Below are 19,083 nucleotides of genomic sequence, written 5' to 3'. Positions count from 1 at the left end.
GTTCACTGATTCATTGTCCAGATTTATCAAATACTTAGATACTAACATTATGATCTAAGATCCAACAAAATGTAAATTATCATTAGTAAGAAAGCTATTTGGCGCTCTTCTTTTGTAGAAACCTTCAAAGAAAGGAAGAAATCAATTGTGTTCAAAAAACTTTTAGCGAAAAGATCATGCATTAAAGTTTTTTTCAGATTCAAACTAGAAGAAAAAGACCTTTCGAAGCAATCTCACGAAAAACACTTTCTCCGTCCAGTATGTTCTCTAAACATTCGTTATAGAATTGAAATAAGTAGAAACTAATTTCTTTTGAAAGTATATCCCTTTTCAATTTGAATTCTGTACATTCTGCATAATTAGATGTCGGTATATAATGATAGTTGTAGAGTTATTCAAAGGATACTTGAGATATCCACTGTACTTGCTACAAAATCATCAGAAACCAAAGAAACTCTTATTTACATAATTTCAAACATTGGAACTAACAAATGAATGAAATAAATGGAATATTGGCCAGCGTTTTATACTTTCACATAAACATAAAGTTATAATTATTTATTTCGAAACATTTGAAACTTACACAGTGATTTTCCAGAAGTAAGTGACAACTTTATATTTTTCAATGACGAATATTCTTTCAATAAATTGATGGATGCAGCCGTTATTACGTGGTAAGGGATCATCACAAATAATCTTCATGAAAATAATCGTTTGCTTTCAGTTTTCTGGTAATGCTGAATTTTTTTATAAAAAGAGGTGAACATACATAATGATGCTGTTTTTCCAGATTTTATAGGATAACCAAACTAATGATTCGTTTTTTTTTTGTATATTTCACCAGAATAATCTAAAATTTAAATAATAATTTCTGATAGTGAATATACTCTCAATACATATCGAATAAATATATATGAAAATGAATAAACAATTGGTATATCCTAATAACTCAACATACAATTATAACATACAACAATAAAATTCTAATAAACTTCTCAAATTTGTGCATTTTCCAACGAAATAATATAAATCATCTAAAAAATAATTTCTTACGAAATTCAAATTCGTTTTCCCCTATGTTTTCAAGTGCTAAATAGTCATTCATCACAATAAATTAGTCAGCTCTACTGTAGAGTACTTTCCAATGTGGTATTTATGGGTAACTATCCATTGTAGTTCCAACTAATTTTTTCCGTTCAAGCATTTGTTGATAAAGTTATAAACACTTTTCATATAACTTTGTCTATTTTCTGGCAGATGCTTAACATGAAGACTTGTATCGTAGCAGATAGTAGTCACGTCTACCCCCATTTTCTTTCTGAAGTCTGCGAAATATTCGATGTCCTGAAATATAAGGAGGAATAAGACACAACACTATTCACAGCACTTAATTTAGTTTGTATTATAAAGCGCGTCTAGTGTTTTCAGTAGTTCGACGTTTCGGGTTTGACTTTGAAGCCATTTTCAAGACGGTGTGACTACACTGAGGTCTCAATCAGCATACTCGACAAGCTTCAAGGGTATTGTTTGGGAGAAGGCAGATTGAGACCCTGGTGGCAAGTTACAAAACCCTCAAAGCATGTCACTACCTGAGGAGTAGGCGAATCGAGACTTCAGTGTAGTCATAAAAAATAGCTTCACAGCTGAAACGTCGAGCAACTGAAATAAAATTGACAATAGTGAATGGGGGTAAGGCACATCGATTGATATTTTTGGTTGGTATCGCATTCAATGAATACTTTTTATACAGCATTTGTTATGTGACAGTAACCAATATCAAACCCCTTATTTCAAAAACAATACCCTGAATATGCAGCTGAAAAGATGTCTGAAAACTTCTGGTGACAACTGTAGCCATCAATACCACTAACACATATATGTCTACTGCTACAACTACATCATGGAAATTACTATCTAGAGGTTGTTGTACAATGGAATTATCTAAATCTCCACAAAAGTAAAAACAATTGTTTCAACATGTCAGAAACTGCATAAAGAATGTTCAAACAGCATCTGTTCAGCATTCAGAATAACTAGGTTTCGCTTCGATAATCCTGAAAAAGGTTTTAGTTATTCATATATCTCTACATCAACTTCTCTTTTCATTTTTGTGTCCTTCATTCATCTCAAATAAATAATCGATTGTAATAATAATATAATAATAATATCGTTTATTATGCATAAAAATACATTTATACATGAAAGGAAAAGGGTTAGCCAAAGGCTATCTTCCACCCCTCCCAAAAATTATACAGTGAGTATAAGAAAATAATTATGAACATACTTATACACTATCATAACAATGATAGAGAAAAGAAAAAATAATATATCATATAGTTGGTAATAACTCTTAATATTCTCAACATTATTTTGGTCAATTTAACAATTTCATTGCACTACACTGAATTTAATTTTTTTTCAAATTAGCACTGAGCAGTAAGCATCTGTGATTTCATTTCTTTCTTAAATTGATAAATATTATGATTTAAAAGGGGTAAAATTTCATTCAGATAAGGAGCTATATAAAAAAACATCCTTGAAATTTGTAATTCCATTATAATTATGTCCATCAATAACATGTTTCACGTTAGTGTCATAGTGAATATCGATATATACTATTGTTATATCAATAATTTTAAGGATTTTTTCGAAAAGAAGTTATGAAAAACTGATTTTTTTTATATAAATATTTAACATTTTATTGAATACACGATTCGAACATATTTTGAAATATTCCACATGATTGTTTTACTTTTTAATAATTATTCATATCAATATTTCCAATTTCAAGTTCCTTGGTGCTTTTTTAAAGTTTATCCAAACATATTGAAATTGTTCTGAATTCGTATAAATTTCTTGAGGTTCATTGGCGGTAGATTCGGATACATTTCATTGAACTTTCTACATGTTCTGCTGATAATTTTGTCACACTGTCCAAAAATAATAAACAAATTCATAAGAACTTCGTTTGAATAGTTTTGTTCCATCGTTTTGAAGGTATTTGCAACTTCTGAAGTGACGAAAATGTCGATATTATTAGGAGAATGTCACAACGCTACTGTCAAATAGTAATCATGGCCTGCTTACCAAACACCGAATGGAAATACCATTTGAAGGGACATTTTCACAAATAAATGTTCATAAGTCCGAAACTTGACTAGTTAGGTATAGGTATGATATACATAGAAAGAAAGCAAATTTCAGCAGCTTTCCGAATTTTTAATAATATACAGGGTGTTCTATTTAAAATAATCAAATTTCAGCAACTTTTTCAAGCAAACGAAAAAACTGTATTTTTTTACCACCCTGTATTGAAGTAACGGAGATTAGGCTGTCGTGTGGGAAGTGTCCAAGTATCACCTAACTCCAAATCAAATTTAGATATCATAGTACTTCTTAACTAAAAGATATCGGCATTTTTAGAAGTCATGATTTTCGAAGAAAAAAATTGAAATTAATTTTTATTTCGAAAACGGTAAGATAGGTATAGAGAAATATCAAGAAAAGTTGTCGGGCAATTGTTGGAGATTCCAAAAATAATATTATATACAGAGTGTTCCATTTGAAAAATCAAAGTTGCTACTGCTTTCTAATAGAAGCGGCAACACCGCATTGTCGAAAATATTTTAGTTGGCTAGAGAATGTCCGAATATGCCCTCCATTAAATTTTCAAAGTGATCCGTTGTCTGGTTCACCAGAAACGTCTAATGTACCATCCACCGTGAATCAGCCTGTATACCTCGAAATTTACTCACCGTATGGGGAATGAGATTGTCATTTTTTGAGTAAATGAATAGTTGTGGCCATTTGTTCTTCTCATATTTCAAATTCTCCAGTGGATTTGACTGGAAGTTTGGCCTCGGATTAATACAATTACTGATAACCTGGAATCAAAGTAAATTTTTTAAGATTGGAATAACAACTATTTGGCATGTATACTATTTTCATTTTCACTCTTTCATTTCAATTCATTGACAAGAGTATTTCCATACAAATACACTCTTATGGAATTGTGTGTCCATGAACTGATAAAAAAATGTTTTATTTCAAATATGTTTGGAATTTTACACACTCAGTAATTTACGTAAGGCTTTCTACTAATTAGCAGAAACAGCATTGGCCATGTTTCAACAATATTTCCAATCTCTAAAATGGAAAACCTTGGAGAAGTTCGCAATAATATATTATCCTTTTTAGATAGCATGGTTGGGTTATCAGCTCATTCAGTAGATCAGTTGAAAGGATTCAAAATGATGTTTCGTTAAATTCAAATTCATAACCGCGCGCTTCGGCTATTTTACGGTCGCCTTAATCCTCCCACCCAGAGGACTATTCGCAATGTGGTGGATAAATTTGAGTCCACTGGTTCAGTTAGCGTTCGATCAACACCCGTACGCCGAAGAAACGCAAGATCTGCCAAAAACATCGCCGCTGTCTGTGAGAGAGTGCAGAAGAAATCGAGGCAGTCGATTTCGCGTCACTCACAAGAACTCGGCCTGTCGCAGACCACCACTTGGCGAATTTTGCGTCATGACCTGAATCTGCACCCGTACAAAGTTCAACTGACCCAGAAAGTGAAGGTAAACGACCATAGACAACGACGTGTGTTCGCTGAATGGGCTATGGAGCATCGAAAACAAAAAAAACAAAATTGTCGAATTTGGGACAATACCAATCCACATGATATCCAAGAGCGTCCAATGAGAGCATCATCGGTCCATATTTCTTTGAGAAAGACGTTGACCAGGCCATCATTGTCTTCTTCTGACTTGATTTAATTGGTCTGGACACCAGCGACATGTGGTTCAACGGGACGACGCTACATGCCAGATAGCTCATGTCTCATTGGATATTCCGCGATTTGAGGGCATAGTCATTTCATGTGGAGGTGATATGAACTGGCCACCGTGATCGTGCGATTTGACCCCGTTAGACTTTTTCTTGTGAGGTTTCTTGAGTCGCAGATATATGCGAATAAAACACAGGCCAGAGCGGTCCTCAAAGCCAACATAACCAATGCCATCGGTCATCTCGTCAACTTTTTTTTTTTATTATTTTCAATTTATGGTTACTCTCGTTCCATTCTTGATTGCATTTGTCTCTTATTTTATTTTTGATATATGTTTTCATGTCTTCAGTTCTAATTGGTATGTCATTCAAATAATTTTGTCCAGTAGCATCGCGGGCAGCAGTATCTGCGAGTTCATTACCGGCTAAAAAAAATATGTTTTGCCAGAGTTCAGGAAGATGTGGATTACATTTGATATGATCTGGATTAGAGGATCGGTATTGTAACTATTTTGTATGGCTTTGAATGAACTACAAGAATCAGATAGAATCAAGTAAGTAGTTCCTTTTTCCAATGTCTCCATGAATCTCAATGCTTGGAGAATGGCGTATAATTCAGCTGTGAATATCGATGCTATTGTGTTCAATATCCATTGGTGAGTTTCTTCATTGCAAAAAAATACCGATCCAACTCCTGTAGTTTTTGAACCATCAGTATCATGTTTATGATCTCATGGAATATTTGAAGAAATTGGATTCGATTGGTATTTTCTTTCATGAATCTATCACATTCAAAATGAAATTTTGGCGTAGCTAGTATCCAAGGGGGTATTTCTCCGGAAGAGGAAGGAAAAATTGGTGGTAACTCCATATCTAAAGAATCTAAATCATCTTCTACTCATTTCCCTACTGATTTGTTTACTGGTGCTTCATTGTAAATGATCTGAAGATTGTGATGACTTGGTTGGGACCATATTTTAACTGCATAAATCAATTTGTAATAGATTTAATAATTGCAAGGAATGATCTTTTACTAATCACTTTGATCAGACTTAACTTTTCTCTGCTCAACAATTCTCACCTCATATATCCATATCGTGGATAAAAACATCGTCATTATAAATGACATGAAGACATTATAAAAAACATTTCCCTGCAAAATGGCAGATATTGCTCTATAAAGACTAATAATTCGTCGCCTTCCTGGTGCTGAATCGAATATGACTCCTTTGATCTGAAACAAAACAATATTTAAAACAAATTGGAGATTTGAATGCATTGTACTCATAGCGAAGGAAAAGTGCCAAATGTTTCAAAAAATATCAGAAGGCAGTTGGAAAATATTAAATATTTTAATGGATCATTGATCGAATGTGTGAAAGTGTGCCGTTCAAGTTCAAAATGTCAGTCAATATACAAATTACCATTTTCCAATTCGTACAAGAATCAAATAATGGGAAAAATATATAAATGATAATAATAATAATAATAAATAATCTTCATACACAAATGAAGAATTTAGTAGTAAATTTCACAATAATCAGAAAGAATTGCTATAGTCGATTATAAATTGTTAATGTGAACAAAGCATGAGTGGCCGATAAGTGCAACAACACTTGTTTCAGCATTGGTAAAAATAACTTATAAAATACGACCATTTAGAATGTTTATACATAAGAAGAATCAGTAATCTGAATCAATAATTGAATTTCACTAAAAAATTGTTCAAAGTACAGGATATTTAGAATAAATATATTCGGTAAGGGGTAGTTATATTAATTAATAATTACAATATAGGATATGAGTCAATCATTAATTTGTTATAATTATTTGTACAAGCATAACATTTTACAATACAGTGTAACATTAATGTAAACATGAATAATAAAATCTATTGTATACTAATACTGGTTGTTGCCCGCGGCTTCGTCCGCGTAGAATTTGTTAGTTGTAGTACTAATTAGTACTATGTTGCTGTATCGCTGCTATTCAAATATTTTGACAGAATCAGAATCAACAAACTTAGGCGTGCGCAGCGTTATAGAACAGTGCTTTCAAAAAATTGTAGTGCCATCTAGTGGCGAGTTACAGAAAATTTGATAGCCTAAAAACCTTCTCTATGAAAAATTACCTATACATGTCACCCATTACCTATTCATCACGATCGGTTGAGAGATGTAGAAGTTTATCACTTACCAACCAACTAACCAACCAACCAACCAACCAACCAACCAACCAACCAACCAACAAACATCCATTTTTATATATTAGATTAAGACCAACGATATAGTGTAGTACAAACAGTAATAAATCTAAGATTCACATACATAAAAATCAGAAATGCAATTTATTCACATTTTCTGGTGTTTAAGCGAAGTTAGTGATCCTTCTACCTGATTCATATAAATATTTCTTCAGATGTTTTTTGAAAGAGTGTATATTCATGATTGATTTTATATTTTCAAGGATGTTATTGTACAACTTTGGTGCGAGGTAAGAATACGATTTTTGGGTCGTTATTTTAGACATAAAATGAATGACATAATGTTTTTTTATCATGCGTCGTATCGGTGATTTGGTAAATGACACTGTTGTCTATGTGAATGGTATATGATGCATTTGTTGAGATAATACAATTGTCTAATATCAAATATTTCTTTAATGCAAATAGATATTTGTTGGGTAACCAGGGTGTTTTGAATGAATGAGTTTTGAAAATCTTCTTTGTATTACCTACTTTTTAAATGTGAAGATGAATTTTTGGAGCTGCGCCCCAGATCAGCATTTCATACCGGAGCTGTATTTCTACTAGTGAATAATACACTGTAGTAAGATATTTTTTCAGGTATGATGTTTTTTGATTTTCTGAACGTCTACAGTTGTTGAGTGTGGGGAATTATATAGAAAAACTGAGATATTTTCGGGACTGTTACAGTTTTATTTTTACACTCTCAAAAACAACTGTTCTATCATGTGTAAACAAACTTTTAACTAACAAACTCAAATTGGCATAAAATATACAGCATGTAATGAAATCACAAACGATGCTGCAACTCTCGAACTCCAACATTCTCCCACCTTTTGCAATGTTGAATTGCAAAACAGCTAACTCATATATCGATCAGGAATCTTGACCAATCGTCCTGACCTAGTACATACAAGGACGGCTTTCTCTGGAACCCTTTCTTCTCCTGTAGTTGAAGATTGTTTGCTTTCCTGATGTGGATGATCTTCTTTGGTTGTTTCGTCTTCATACGGAGTTACTTTGAAATTTGAAATGAGTCGTTTTACGAGTTTACCTAGTCGTATTTCTGGTTCTCCATTAGAGTTTGAAATTTCTAGTGGGTACATTCGTTGAAACGGGCGTATTAATTCACCTGTAGCTAATTTGATTCAAGCTACTCTGGCAATCTTGTCCTTTCCAGGGTAAATTTCTATTATTCTTCCCATCGGCCAACTAATTCTCTTGGTATTGTCAGATCCAATCACGACTACATCACCTATAACCAACTTATTACATTTTCTGTATCCTAAATGTACCAAATTTGACAGACATTTATTCCTGAATCTCTCACGAAGATTTTCTCGAATCTCTTCTTGATGCCTGTTCTTCCAATTTGATCTATATCTGGGCTTCTGAGGTTGGGATGCTCTGTAGAAAAGATGACGGTGTTACGGGAATTAGTTCATCTGTATTGTCCGAAACGTATGTGAGTGGCCTTGAATTTATAATCGATTCGCAGTCACAAAGCAGTGTCAGTAATCGACGGTTTTTTTTCCTAGATTTCTTCTCAAAAGTTCCTTGATCATTCTCACGATACGCTTCCATCATCCACCCCACCAGGGTGCGTGCTGAAGGGACGTTGAATTTCCAGGTGATTCGTTGAACTGATGAATGTTTCAAAATGTCTTTCCAATCTAAGTTTTTCATTTGGTTATTGGCTCCCACGTAATTGGTTCCGTTATCGGAATAAATCACTGATACTCTTCCCCTCCTCAATAAATCGCAATAAATCGTCTTAGTGTCTGTAGAAAAGCTTCAGTTGAAAGAAACTGCACTAAATCAAAATGGCATGCTCGATAAACGGCACAAGTAAAAATAACTATCCAAGCCTTTTCACCATTTTTCAAATACAGAGGTCCTGCAAAATCTGTACCGGTTATCTCGAAAGCTGCGGAAATTTTCAATATATCCCTAGGAAGTGGAGCAAACAGAGTTTCTAATGACTTGACTCTGCACCTTTTGCATACAAAACACTTTGAAATAACATCTTTGACCATTCTTCCAGCCCCAATTATCCAAAATCTCTCACGAATTGTTTGCAGAAGCACTTGCACTCCACAATGACGAGATATAATGTGGTTTTCTTCAATTAGTTTTCTTACAATGATATGTTTGTAAGGCAAAATAATAGGAAACTTGAAAGACTGGACATCTTCAGAAAAATAAAGTTTGGTTTTTACTCTAATTAATCCACTTTCATCCTTAAAAACATTGATATTGGATATTTCTACAGGAGTTGTACTTCCAAAACTTTCATTTTGGATAATTTTAAGAAGACAAATTTCCGCCTTAACAACTTCCTCATTCAACAACTCATCATGATGCATTTTCACTCTACGACATCTTTCAGAGAAACGAGTCATCCATGCACCCATTCTGACTATTTTCGAATACTTGGAGAAATAATTGAATGAAGCAGAAGTCACATCGTTTTGGCTAACTAATTGTGAAATCATATTTCTTCTGCACTCATCATATGCCTTTTCATCAGAAAATTGTTGATTTAATGCTGGCCAAAACTGCATATCTTTCTTGAGCCACTCAGGACCCTCCCACCATCTGGATTCTAATAGACGCTTACAACTACACCCTCGGGATGGGAAATTAGCGGCATTCATATCTCCCGGAACATGATTCCGCTGATTAATATTTGTGCTTGCTCTTATTTCATTTACTCGATTCATAACAAAAGTGGTTCAATTTGACTTTGTTTTAATCCATGTGAGAATAACTGTAGAATCGCTCCAAAAATAAGAATTCAATGTTTTGAAATAATCAACCTGAATTACGAATTGATATAGCCTACTTCCTATTAATGCTGCTAATAATTCCAATCGTGGTAAAGTGACACTTTTTTTGGGACTTATACTCGATTTAGCTTGTAATAGATGACTGTGAATGTTTCCATTTTTTTCTATACGTAAAAAAAAGCAAGAGGCATACGCCAACTTACTTGCATCACAAAAAATATGCAATGAAGCATTTCGCTGGGATTGATTCAGTTTGAATAGGGCACGTAGTATACTACAAAAATGCAATAATTGGATTTCTTTGAGCCATTTTCTAAAACTTTCAATAATTTCCTAAGATAGTTTAGAATCCCAATTCATTTTTAACTTCCACGTTTCTTGTAATAGTAACTTTAGAACTGAAGTTACAGGGCAAGTGAACCCAATTGGGTCGAAGATGCGTTGTGCTGCTGATAATAAACCCTTCTTTGTAGTTGGAATATTTATTAATTCATTTAATACATGGATATCGCATGACAACGTATCATTTTCGAAATTCCATTGTAACCCCAGTACCGAAGTTATGTTCCCTTTTATGGGCAATGATGATATACCAAAAACTACTCTAGTGAGGCGATAAACTTTCATTATTTTTAATGAAGAATCTTCCCACCAAAGAAATCTAAGCATATTTCTATCTTCTTCAGCTATACTTATTTGCAAAAATGCCTTTTTGATGTCAGAAATTACTCCAATCATCCCAAGTCTGAATTTGAGAATTATTGAAATGAGTTCAATTATGTTTGGTCCCTTCATTAGACAACTATCTGAAGAATTTCCGTTTTTATCTTTAGATGATGCATTAAACACAGGTCTAATTTTTGTTGTGAAACTTGAATCTTTTATAACTGGATGATGCGAAATATAATGTTCTCCTTTATTACTGTATATCAGTATGTATTTGTTCAATAATCCCTAACATTTCCCACTCCTTAAAAACTTGGTTATACTCCTGATATTTTGCTAAATTATTTAACCGTTTAGTAGTGGAAAAAGGCTACTCTCTGCAATTTCTCTATTATCGAATAATTTAGGGTGATTATCGATCCACGGTAACTTTATATAAAACACGTTTTCTTCCGGATATCGATTATCCAACGTACAATTCGCAGAACAGCAATGCTTCGTTGGCATTATACTAGCACAAAATAATTTTTCATATCAGATTCATATTTTTAAATAATAAATTAATATTACGTAAATAACACTGTTTACATGTGAATAGTTTATTGTTTGTCCCTACTATTAGTGCTGCCTCTCGTGACACGTTTGCTGTACTATTCTCAGGAAAAAGGCTCATATTATAATGTCAATATCTTCAACTAGTTCAACAAATTGGCGGAACTTTTAATAATTGCCTGAATACATTGACATTTAACTGCATAATATGAGATAATAAGCTTGAGGTCAGTTGAAAAGATGCTAGAAATGGTTGCCTTGAACTTTTTGACAAATGAACAGCCCATCCGATATTTCACGCCAAGCATTTTCGAACACCGTAACGTTAACATCTCTACAAATATTTTTTATTCTCTGCCGTATCTCCGAAATTGGAACAAGTTCAGTTTTGTACACCTTTTGCTTCAAATAGTCCCATAAAAAAGTCCAAAGGTGTCAAATCTGGCGAGCGTGCTGGCCATTTTGTAAGACCTCGACGGCCAATCCAACGACCGGGAAAAGTAGTATACAAATAGTTTCTTACTTGTCTGGAGTAATGTGGTGGTGCTCCATCTTGTTGAAATACAATATCCATATCGAATTCATTAGGATTCGCTTCGACAATTTCAGTGATGAAAGGGTCAACAGTAGTTTCCAGCATATTCAAATACAGTTCCCCTGTTAAATTTTGATCAATAAATAAAGGTCCTACAATATGGTTTCCCAATATTCCTGCCCAAACGTTAAGTTTTTCTGGATATTGGGTACGTGTTTGCCGGAAAACGTGAGGCATGGTGTCATTCCAATAACGGCAATTTTGTCTGTGAACATTGCTGGTTAAAAAATGTACATTCGTCACTAAAACGAATATTAAGGAGATAGGTAGGATGCTTTGCAATGGTTTCCGTCATGATTTCGCAACATTCTGTTCTCCGATCAGAGTCATCTTCAGTTAATTGGTGTACCAATTCAATTTTGTATGGATGATACCTATTCACCTTCAAAAGTCTCCAAACAGTAGAAGGAGATCACCAAACATTGGCGACGGAATAAGTAGACTGTTCAGGATTTACTACCATCTCACCAATTATTTGCATTTGCTGTTTTTCCGGAATGGGCGGATGACCTGGGGGTTTTTTGTTATGTACACTACCGATAGTTGTCAATTTGGATATAAGTTTCCTCAAATATTTTCTACAGATAGGACAATGCGGAAAACGTTCATTGAAAATCCTTTCGGTCTCGTAAAAGTTACGCGTCGCACAGTAAATAAAAATCGCTTCAATTTTTTCATCCTATGAACGAGAATTGACCATTTTAGAGATTGCTGACATGGTACCTTTCTACTAATAAAACCGAAAACTAAATGAGAATATTCTAGCTGAACAATAATGTTCATTGTCGTACTGACATTTTTTGTCGTTTTTATTAACAAAAAATAATAAACCTTATCGGGTTGTTGGAATTGCCATATGGCAGATAAAAGGAATATTTCTAGAAAAATGTTCCGCCATTTTGTAGTAGGTGAAGACATTGACTTCATATTCTAGGGTTGTGAAGAATTCGTCAGGAGCTTCAAAATGATGTCACAAGACCCCTTTCCATTTAATTTTTTTTTTCCAGATGGCGCCCAGTCGCCAACTTGAGAGTTTTATCTGGTAATTTCACTTCGAAATAAAGTATTCATGCATTAATTTCATTGTCCCAAATTTCAATTTTTTGAGTTGACCCGTTGAAAAAATAAAAGAGGGGGGACATTAAAGAAATGCACTGTATATTCAAGTAAAAACCTAATTATGAGATTTCCAGACAGTTCACAAAACCGCAACACGTGTTTCACTATACGATAATTCTTACTGTTTTACTGGAATACGTTATGGATTTTCACCACATATTCCAATGAACGTTTTCAATATTCACTTTCCTAAATTATTGAAGACTGTTCACAAATCAATTTCTTACATTATGAAATGTTCTTGGAGTAAATTCGTTGCAAGCACATCTTTTTTTCATACATGAGTTCTGTATTGTACTACGGTTTTTAATTCACCATAACAAGCCAAAATAAATACATCAAATAAACATCTAGGTGTATAGGTGAAAAGGCAGAGTTTTAGCAAAGGCTGTTTTTCAACCCAACCTAATATCGTATACTTTAGATGTCACATAACCTTTCGAAATCACCTATAGACTTCATATCAGGTGATATAGTAGACTATTCTAAGGAAATACGTCTGCCTGTCTTCCGGCGTGAATGAATGACAAACCCAAATTTGTTTTTAACTGATGTTATGTTTCAGCAAGATGATATACTTTCTCATCACGACAAGCTGTTTTGAAAGTGGGTAGATAAAGATGATCCAAACCGGTATCTAGGCAAACGTGGGTCCTTAGAATGGTTCGCTAAGTACCCAATTTGATGCTCTCACATATTTTGGGGTTTAGTGAAATCTGAAGTGCTAATAATGGAATAACCGTTCCATCACCCAGAAATGAATATTTCAATAAACATTGTCATGAAGTGGTTGATGAATATTTTCAGCATTTATTGAGATGAATTGGAGTCTTTTGAATTCCTTGATTCTTGATATAGTGATATTCATCACTAGTTTTCAATTTTTCAAAACAAATATAAAATTTCCAATGAATGGCTGTTTCAATTTCCAAAAATAAGAAAAACTCATCAAACCTCGCTACCGCAATACCCGATTTTCCATTAAAAAATTGATAGCTTCCTCTCCATGACAATTTCTTCCAGACGTTTCGCTGGTGCTCGTGGCTAGCTTGTTTAGAGGATTATACATGTATAAATCTGAATGTCATATCGGCCAGACTGAAAGAACTTTCTCCAAAAAAATAAAAGAGAATAAAAGTAGTTTTTTGAATGAAGGGACCAATTCAACATTTGCAAACCAACTTTCAACAGAGGGCACAAATTGAATCATGATTATGACGTATTGCATTCGGAAGAAAAAGGTTGGAAACTCAACCTTTTGGAATGCTCAGACTCAATAGATTTAAGAATTCGGGATTATTGCCCAATGATCAAATATATTCCAATTATCCTCCTTTATTGAATTCATTTTACAATGAGGAAATTGGTAATAAGGATAGATCTGAAAAATAGGTAAAATAAGGTAACAGGTAAAATTTGTATTCATTATTCTCCAGTTCAATGAGTTGTTACTAGAAAGGAAAATATTTTTTGTAATGAATTCATCATGTAGAAATTTGTCAGGTAATGATCATCATTAGTATTCAACTAGCTATAAGAGCTTGACACAGAATACGATATTACATGACGTTTGTCGATAATGATAACAATTATGCAAGTTCAAAGGGCACGTTTATAATATTCGAAATGGATACAAATGTTTTGGAATGAAAGGTTTTGACTTTCTACTTCTCCATCTTTGAACTATAAATGTGTGAAATCTTCCAAAGAAAGTAAGGAAGCAATCAATTTAAAAAAAAAATAACTCTATATAAAAATTAATCTCTCCTGAAAATTTCTGAAATCTTCCAAAGAAAGGAAGGAAGCAATCAATTTAAAAAAATCAACTCTATACAAAAATCAATCTCTAAATTTCTAATCTCTAAAAATATACCGTATATTCACTCACCTGTAGAGGTTTCGGACTTTTGTTCAACGCCAAAGAAAAATTTTGGTACATGAAAGCTCCTCCGTTAGAAAAGCAATGAACAATAATGGGATTATTATCGAAATTCAGGTCAATTAAAAACTTCACTAAATTCTCTGCTATAGTAATCATCTGATATCTTTTCCAAAAGAGGCATTTCACAGGGGCAATGTACCTCAGAGTAATGAGCCTGAAATAATGAATCATAATATATAGAAGTAATAGAGAATGTGGTCTCAAAAAAGTATTTCGTGAATAGAGTAATGTATGCTTGAAAAAAAGTTTTTTTTTCACTTCCTCACAATAAAATTGAATTGACAATCGTTACAAGTATTTCCACCTATTATAGTCAAGTACAATTCCCTTGATTCGTAATTTCACAGAGAGTAATTTGAAATCAAAGCCAAGTTGGTCTAACAAAGGGCTCAGTCATTTCAGAAACCTCACTTGTCACTATAGTAAAAATACAAAAATTCGACAATGTTCTATCACGTTTGCAATGATTTATAAAGCCGGGATATGTATGGTGTGTAGATCTATATTACATTATATAGGGTCTTTCGTTAAGCCCTTCCTAACTTTTAATTCAAATAAAGCAAAGTATGCAGGAGATATCATCGAAATTTTTCATTTGTTTTGAAAGACCTATTGATGCCATTATGTGTGGAATATAATATCGTTCAAATGTCCACCACGCCTTGTGGCTTTTTTGTATATACCAACAACTTAAGAAACTCCAGAAGAAAAAGTCTAACGGGGTCAAATCGCACGATCTCGGTGGCCACATCACCTCCACATAAGATGACCATGCCCTAAAATCGTTGGCGCAGAATATCTAGGGTGGCATAAGCTGTGTGACACGTAGTCCCGTCCTGTTGAAACCACATATCGTTATTGTTCAGATCATACAATTCAGGCCAAAAACGTTGGTAATCATCGACGTACAGTGCTTGCTGTTGACAGTGATGGCCTGGCCAACGTCGTTCTCAAATAAATATGGACTGATGACACCACCAGCCCAAAATCCACACCAAACAGTGACTTTTCGGAATATATCAGACACTCTTGAATCTCATATGGATTGGTATCGTTCAAAATTCGACAATTCTGTTTGTTCACGTACTTCAGCCTCATTGCTGAAGATGATTTTTCGATGAAAATTGAGGTCAATTGCCAATTGCTCCAGAGACCATTCAGCAAACGCACATCGTTGTCTATGGTCGTTTACCTTCAGTTCCTGGGTCAGTTGAATTTTGTACAGGTACAAGCCCAAGTCACGATGTAAAATTTGTCAAGTTATGGTCTGCGGAAAGTCGAGTTCTTGTGACCGACGCGATATCGTCTGCGTTGGGTTTTCTGCACACTCTCACAGAAAGCGGTGATGTTTTCGGCGGATCTTGCGTTTCTTCGACGTACGGGTGTTGATCCACTCAAATGTATCCACCACATTACGAATAGTCCTCTCGCAAGGACGAGTATGGCGACCGTAAAATAGGTAAAACGCGCAGTGCTCTGCCCGAACAGAACTAACACAGCAATTTTATTAACTGCACATGTTGTTGGATGCTATATCTATATATGGTGATTTTGCAAAACAAACTGAATAAATGACAACTTATTTGACAGATGTAGCCTCAACAAGATGACCCTTATCAATTGTCAAAGTTTGGAAGTACCTGGCTGGAAGGCCCTATACAAAATAATCGAAAAAACGCAAACTACTGAAAAACAATTTAGTTCAACAAGAAAGGAGGATTTGTTTTTGCGATTATCTCAAAAATTATTGCAAATATACCAAACTTTAAAGTTCCTTGAAGATAAAAAAATTCACCAAAACAATTCTCACCTCTCAAAACTGTAGCACCTAGAATAATAATTTAATTTCAGCGGTGCAAATACGAGTACAATCGGGTAGTTTGGTTCACGCACGCGTTGCCCGAATCCATAGCTTCAACAAAACAAATAATATTTTAACCCATCAAATATAAATATTGAGGAACGAATATTGGGTAGTTGAATGCACAAAATTTCCCTGGTAAAAATATATCGTAATTTTCCTATCTTCATGGTTCTTCCCAAATGATATCCCAAATGTTTTGATTCTTTGAAACCATTCTTTGAAGCACATCTTTTTTTCATACATGAGTTCTGTATTGTACTACGGTTTTTAATTCACCATAACAAGCCAAAATAAATACATCAAATAAACATCTAGGTGTATAGGTGAAACGGCAGAGTTTTAGCAAAGGATGTTTTTCAACCCAACCCAATATCATATACTTTAGATGTCACATAACCTTTCGAAATCACCTATAGACTTCATATCAGGTGATACAGTAGACTATTCTAAGGAAATAACTTTAAAGTTCCTTGAAGATAAAAAAATTCACCAAAACAATTCTCACCTCTCAAAACTGTAGCACCTAGAATAATAATTTAATTTCAGCGGTGCAAATACGAGTACAATCGGGTAGTTTGGTTCACACACGCGTTGCCCGAATCCATAGCTTCAACAAAACAAATAATATTTTAACCTATCAAATATAAATATTGAGGAACGATAAAAAACAGGTACATGGTGGGTAGTTGAATGCACAAAATTTCCCTGGTAAAAATGTATCGTAATTTTCCTATCTTCATGGTTCTTCCCAAATGATATCCCAAATGTTTTGATTCTTTGAAAGCATTCTTTGAAGGCTTCGGATAAGATCGCATCTATGATAATTGAATAAAATTAATTTTTCATTCATGTGATTTGAACGTCTGATGTAGAATAAGTTCAAAAACAAGCTCACTTCCCAATTACCAAAACTTCAGTACTCTTCTCGACGCGCATTTCACCAACCAAGTTGGATTCTTCAGGAGATGAGAAGGAGATGAACTTCATTCATCTCCAAAAGACGCCAAATTGGTTGGTGAGTCGCACAAAGAATTCTAAAGTTCTGGTGATTTGGAAAAGTGTTGGTTTTTGAATTTAAACAATCAAAGATGTTAGAGCGTTAATTGACGCTTGAGAAAGTTATTGTATAGCGAAACACGTGTCGCGGTTTTTGTAAAACCCTTTATAGTGGAAATCATACAATAAACTGTATTAATGAGTTCTGAAAATATACCTGACGGAAAAATATAACAATCGATTGGAACACTTTAACTTTTTGTGTATCTACCTCAAATGAAAATATCAACAATCGAAGCAACGTATTTATTCTCCTCAACAAGATATATTAAAAACCACCGGCCGGTGTTCCACTCACCCCTTTCTTTCATATATTTCCGAGTACTTCGCTAAATATTTGTCTTTGCATCCGGCCCAGCCAAACAGCAAAATAACTGGTACTTTTTTTTCATTCACAACAAACACAAAATCATTATCGTCAATTTGGTTGTAACAAAAACCTTGTTTTGGAAATTTTAGGAAATATTCCAGGTTGTCGAGCTCCGCCATTTCTGCTAGAACTGCGCGCGAACATCATTTATCGATTTGAATGTTCACCGAGAGTTGTCAGAAACGATAAAAACGTTTGATGGTTCACGCAGAACAGGATACAATGTCATAATTTTTTTTCGGGGTCAGGTGAGTTCGTATATCTAATTAATTCAAGTAGGTTACTGCTTGAATAATAATTCACCTTTGAGTTTCTTGCTCAGTCGAGCTATCGTTCGAAAATTCATAAAACAGTGAAGGCATCAAACAATCGGGCAATGCAACCGAGGCTAAGAGAATATTATCGAAACAGCAATACACCAGGTATATTCTATCTATCCCAACATCAAATCGTCACTTTCGTTATCATTGAAATTATTTTTCTCTAGTTATTTCCTGGGGTATTGTAAGGTCTGTTGAATTGGGACGCTAGGAAATAAAAAACTAAGGCAATATATTTTCCAACCCATCGGTGTCAAAACTATATTGCCCCACCAAAATCCAAGAGCCGGGAAATCAATGCGCATCATCGTGTCAGCTATTGGATCTCCTTCCTATCAAATAGCAAAATACCCACTTATGAATTTGAAAGCTTGCCTATTGCGGAGCCAGGTTTTAGTATCAAAAACCCCTTAGAATCATACAACAAACATCGTTCTGCAAGAAGGTGAGATTTAAGTTTCATCTGATGTTAGTGAGAGGACTGGTCATGAGGGGATGTCCACAGGGAGTGGTCTTATCACCCCTTCTTTGGAACATAGTTCTGGATACCCTGAATAATCGCCTCAACAATAATGGATTCTACACAATTGCATATGCAGATAACATAATCTTGTAGACCGGTAACACTGTGATAGAGCGCAGGATGAGCTTAAATTAACAGAAATATGGTTAAAGGAGGTCTTACTGTCGATCCCAAGAAGGCTGAGATTGTCTTTTTCACCTGGAAAAGAAGTTAATCGGGCTTGAAATCTCAAGAAATCTTCAAAAGCAAACTAA

At 34.3% G+C, this 19,083-nt stretch overlaps 1 protein-coding gene across 1 annotated transcript; it reads right to left on the bottom strand.

Moving 5' to 3' along the window:
• Nucleotides 1-989: 989 nt before the first annotated feature.
• On the bottom strand, nt 990-18,185 carry LOC111506109 (transmembrane protein 53). Its single transcript, XM_023161057.2, has 5 exons — nt 17,915-18,185; nt 14,643-14,850; nt 5,870-6,022; nt 3,756-3,884; nt 990-1,344 (listed from the first exon to the last, which is right to left on the bottom strand). Exons 1-5 carry the CDS (start codon nt 18,103-18,105, stop codon nt 1,183-1,185), a joined length of 843 nt encoding a protein of 280 aa, XP_023016825.2. The 5' UTR covers nt 18,106-18,185; the 3' UTR covers nt 990-1,182.
• Between the last annotated feature and the right edge of the window lie 898 nt (nt 18,186-19,083).

Source organism: Leptinotarsa decemlineata, unplaced genomic scaffold (assembly GCF_025532065.1).
Source record: "Leptinotarsa decemlineata unplaced genomic scaffold, Ldec_3_MD MMD2_tig00026354_RagTag_RagTag, whole genome shotgun sequence".
NCBI classification, from domain to species: Eukaryota; Metazoa; Arthropoda; class Insecta; order Coleoptera; family Chrysomelidae; genus Leptinotarsa; species Leptinotarsa decemlineata.
The sequence above is the reverse complement of the archived record's forward strand: the minus strand, read 5'-3'. Positions and strand labels throughout refer to the sequence as shown.

What these genes read in the sequence shown, in the direction of transcription:
- LOC111506109 (XM_023161057.2), bottom strand. Translation starts at nt 18,105, where the DNA reads ATGGCGGAGCTCGACAACCTGGAATATTTCCTAAAATTTCCAAAACAA. An exon ending in AAAGTCCGAAACCTCTACAG is followed by an intron (nt 6,023 to 14,642) that starts GTGAGTGAATAT and finishes GTTTTGTTTCAG; the next exon opens with ATCAAAGGAGTCATATTCGA. An exon ending in ACAATCTCATTCCCCATACG is followed by an intron (nt 1,345 to 3,755) that starts GTGAGTAAATTT and finishes CTTATATTTCAG; the next exon opens with GACATCGAATATTTCGCAGA.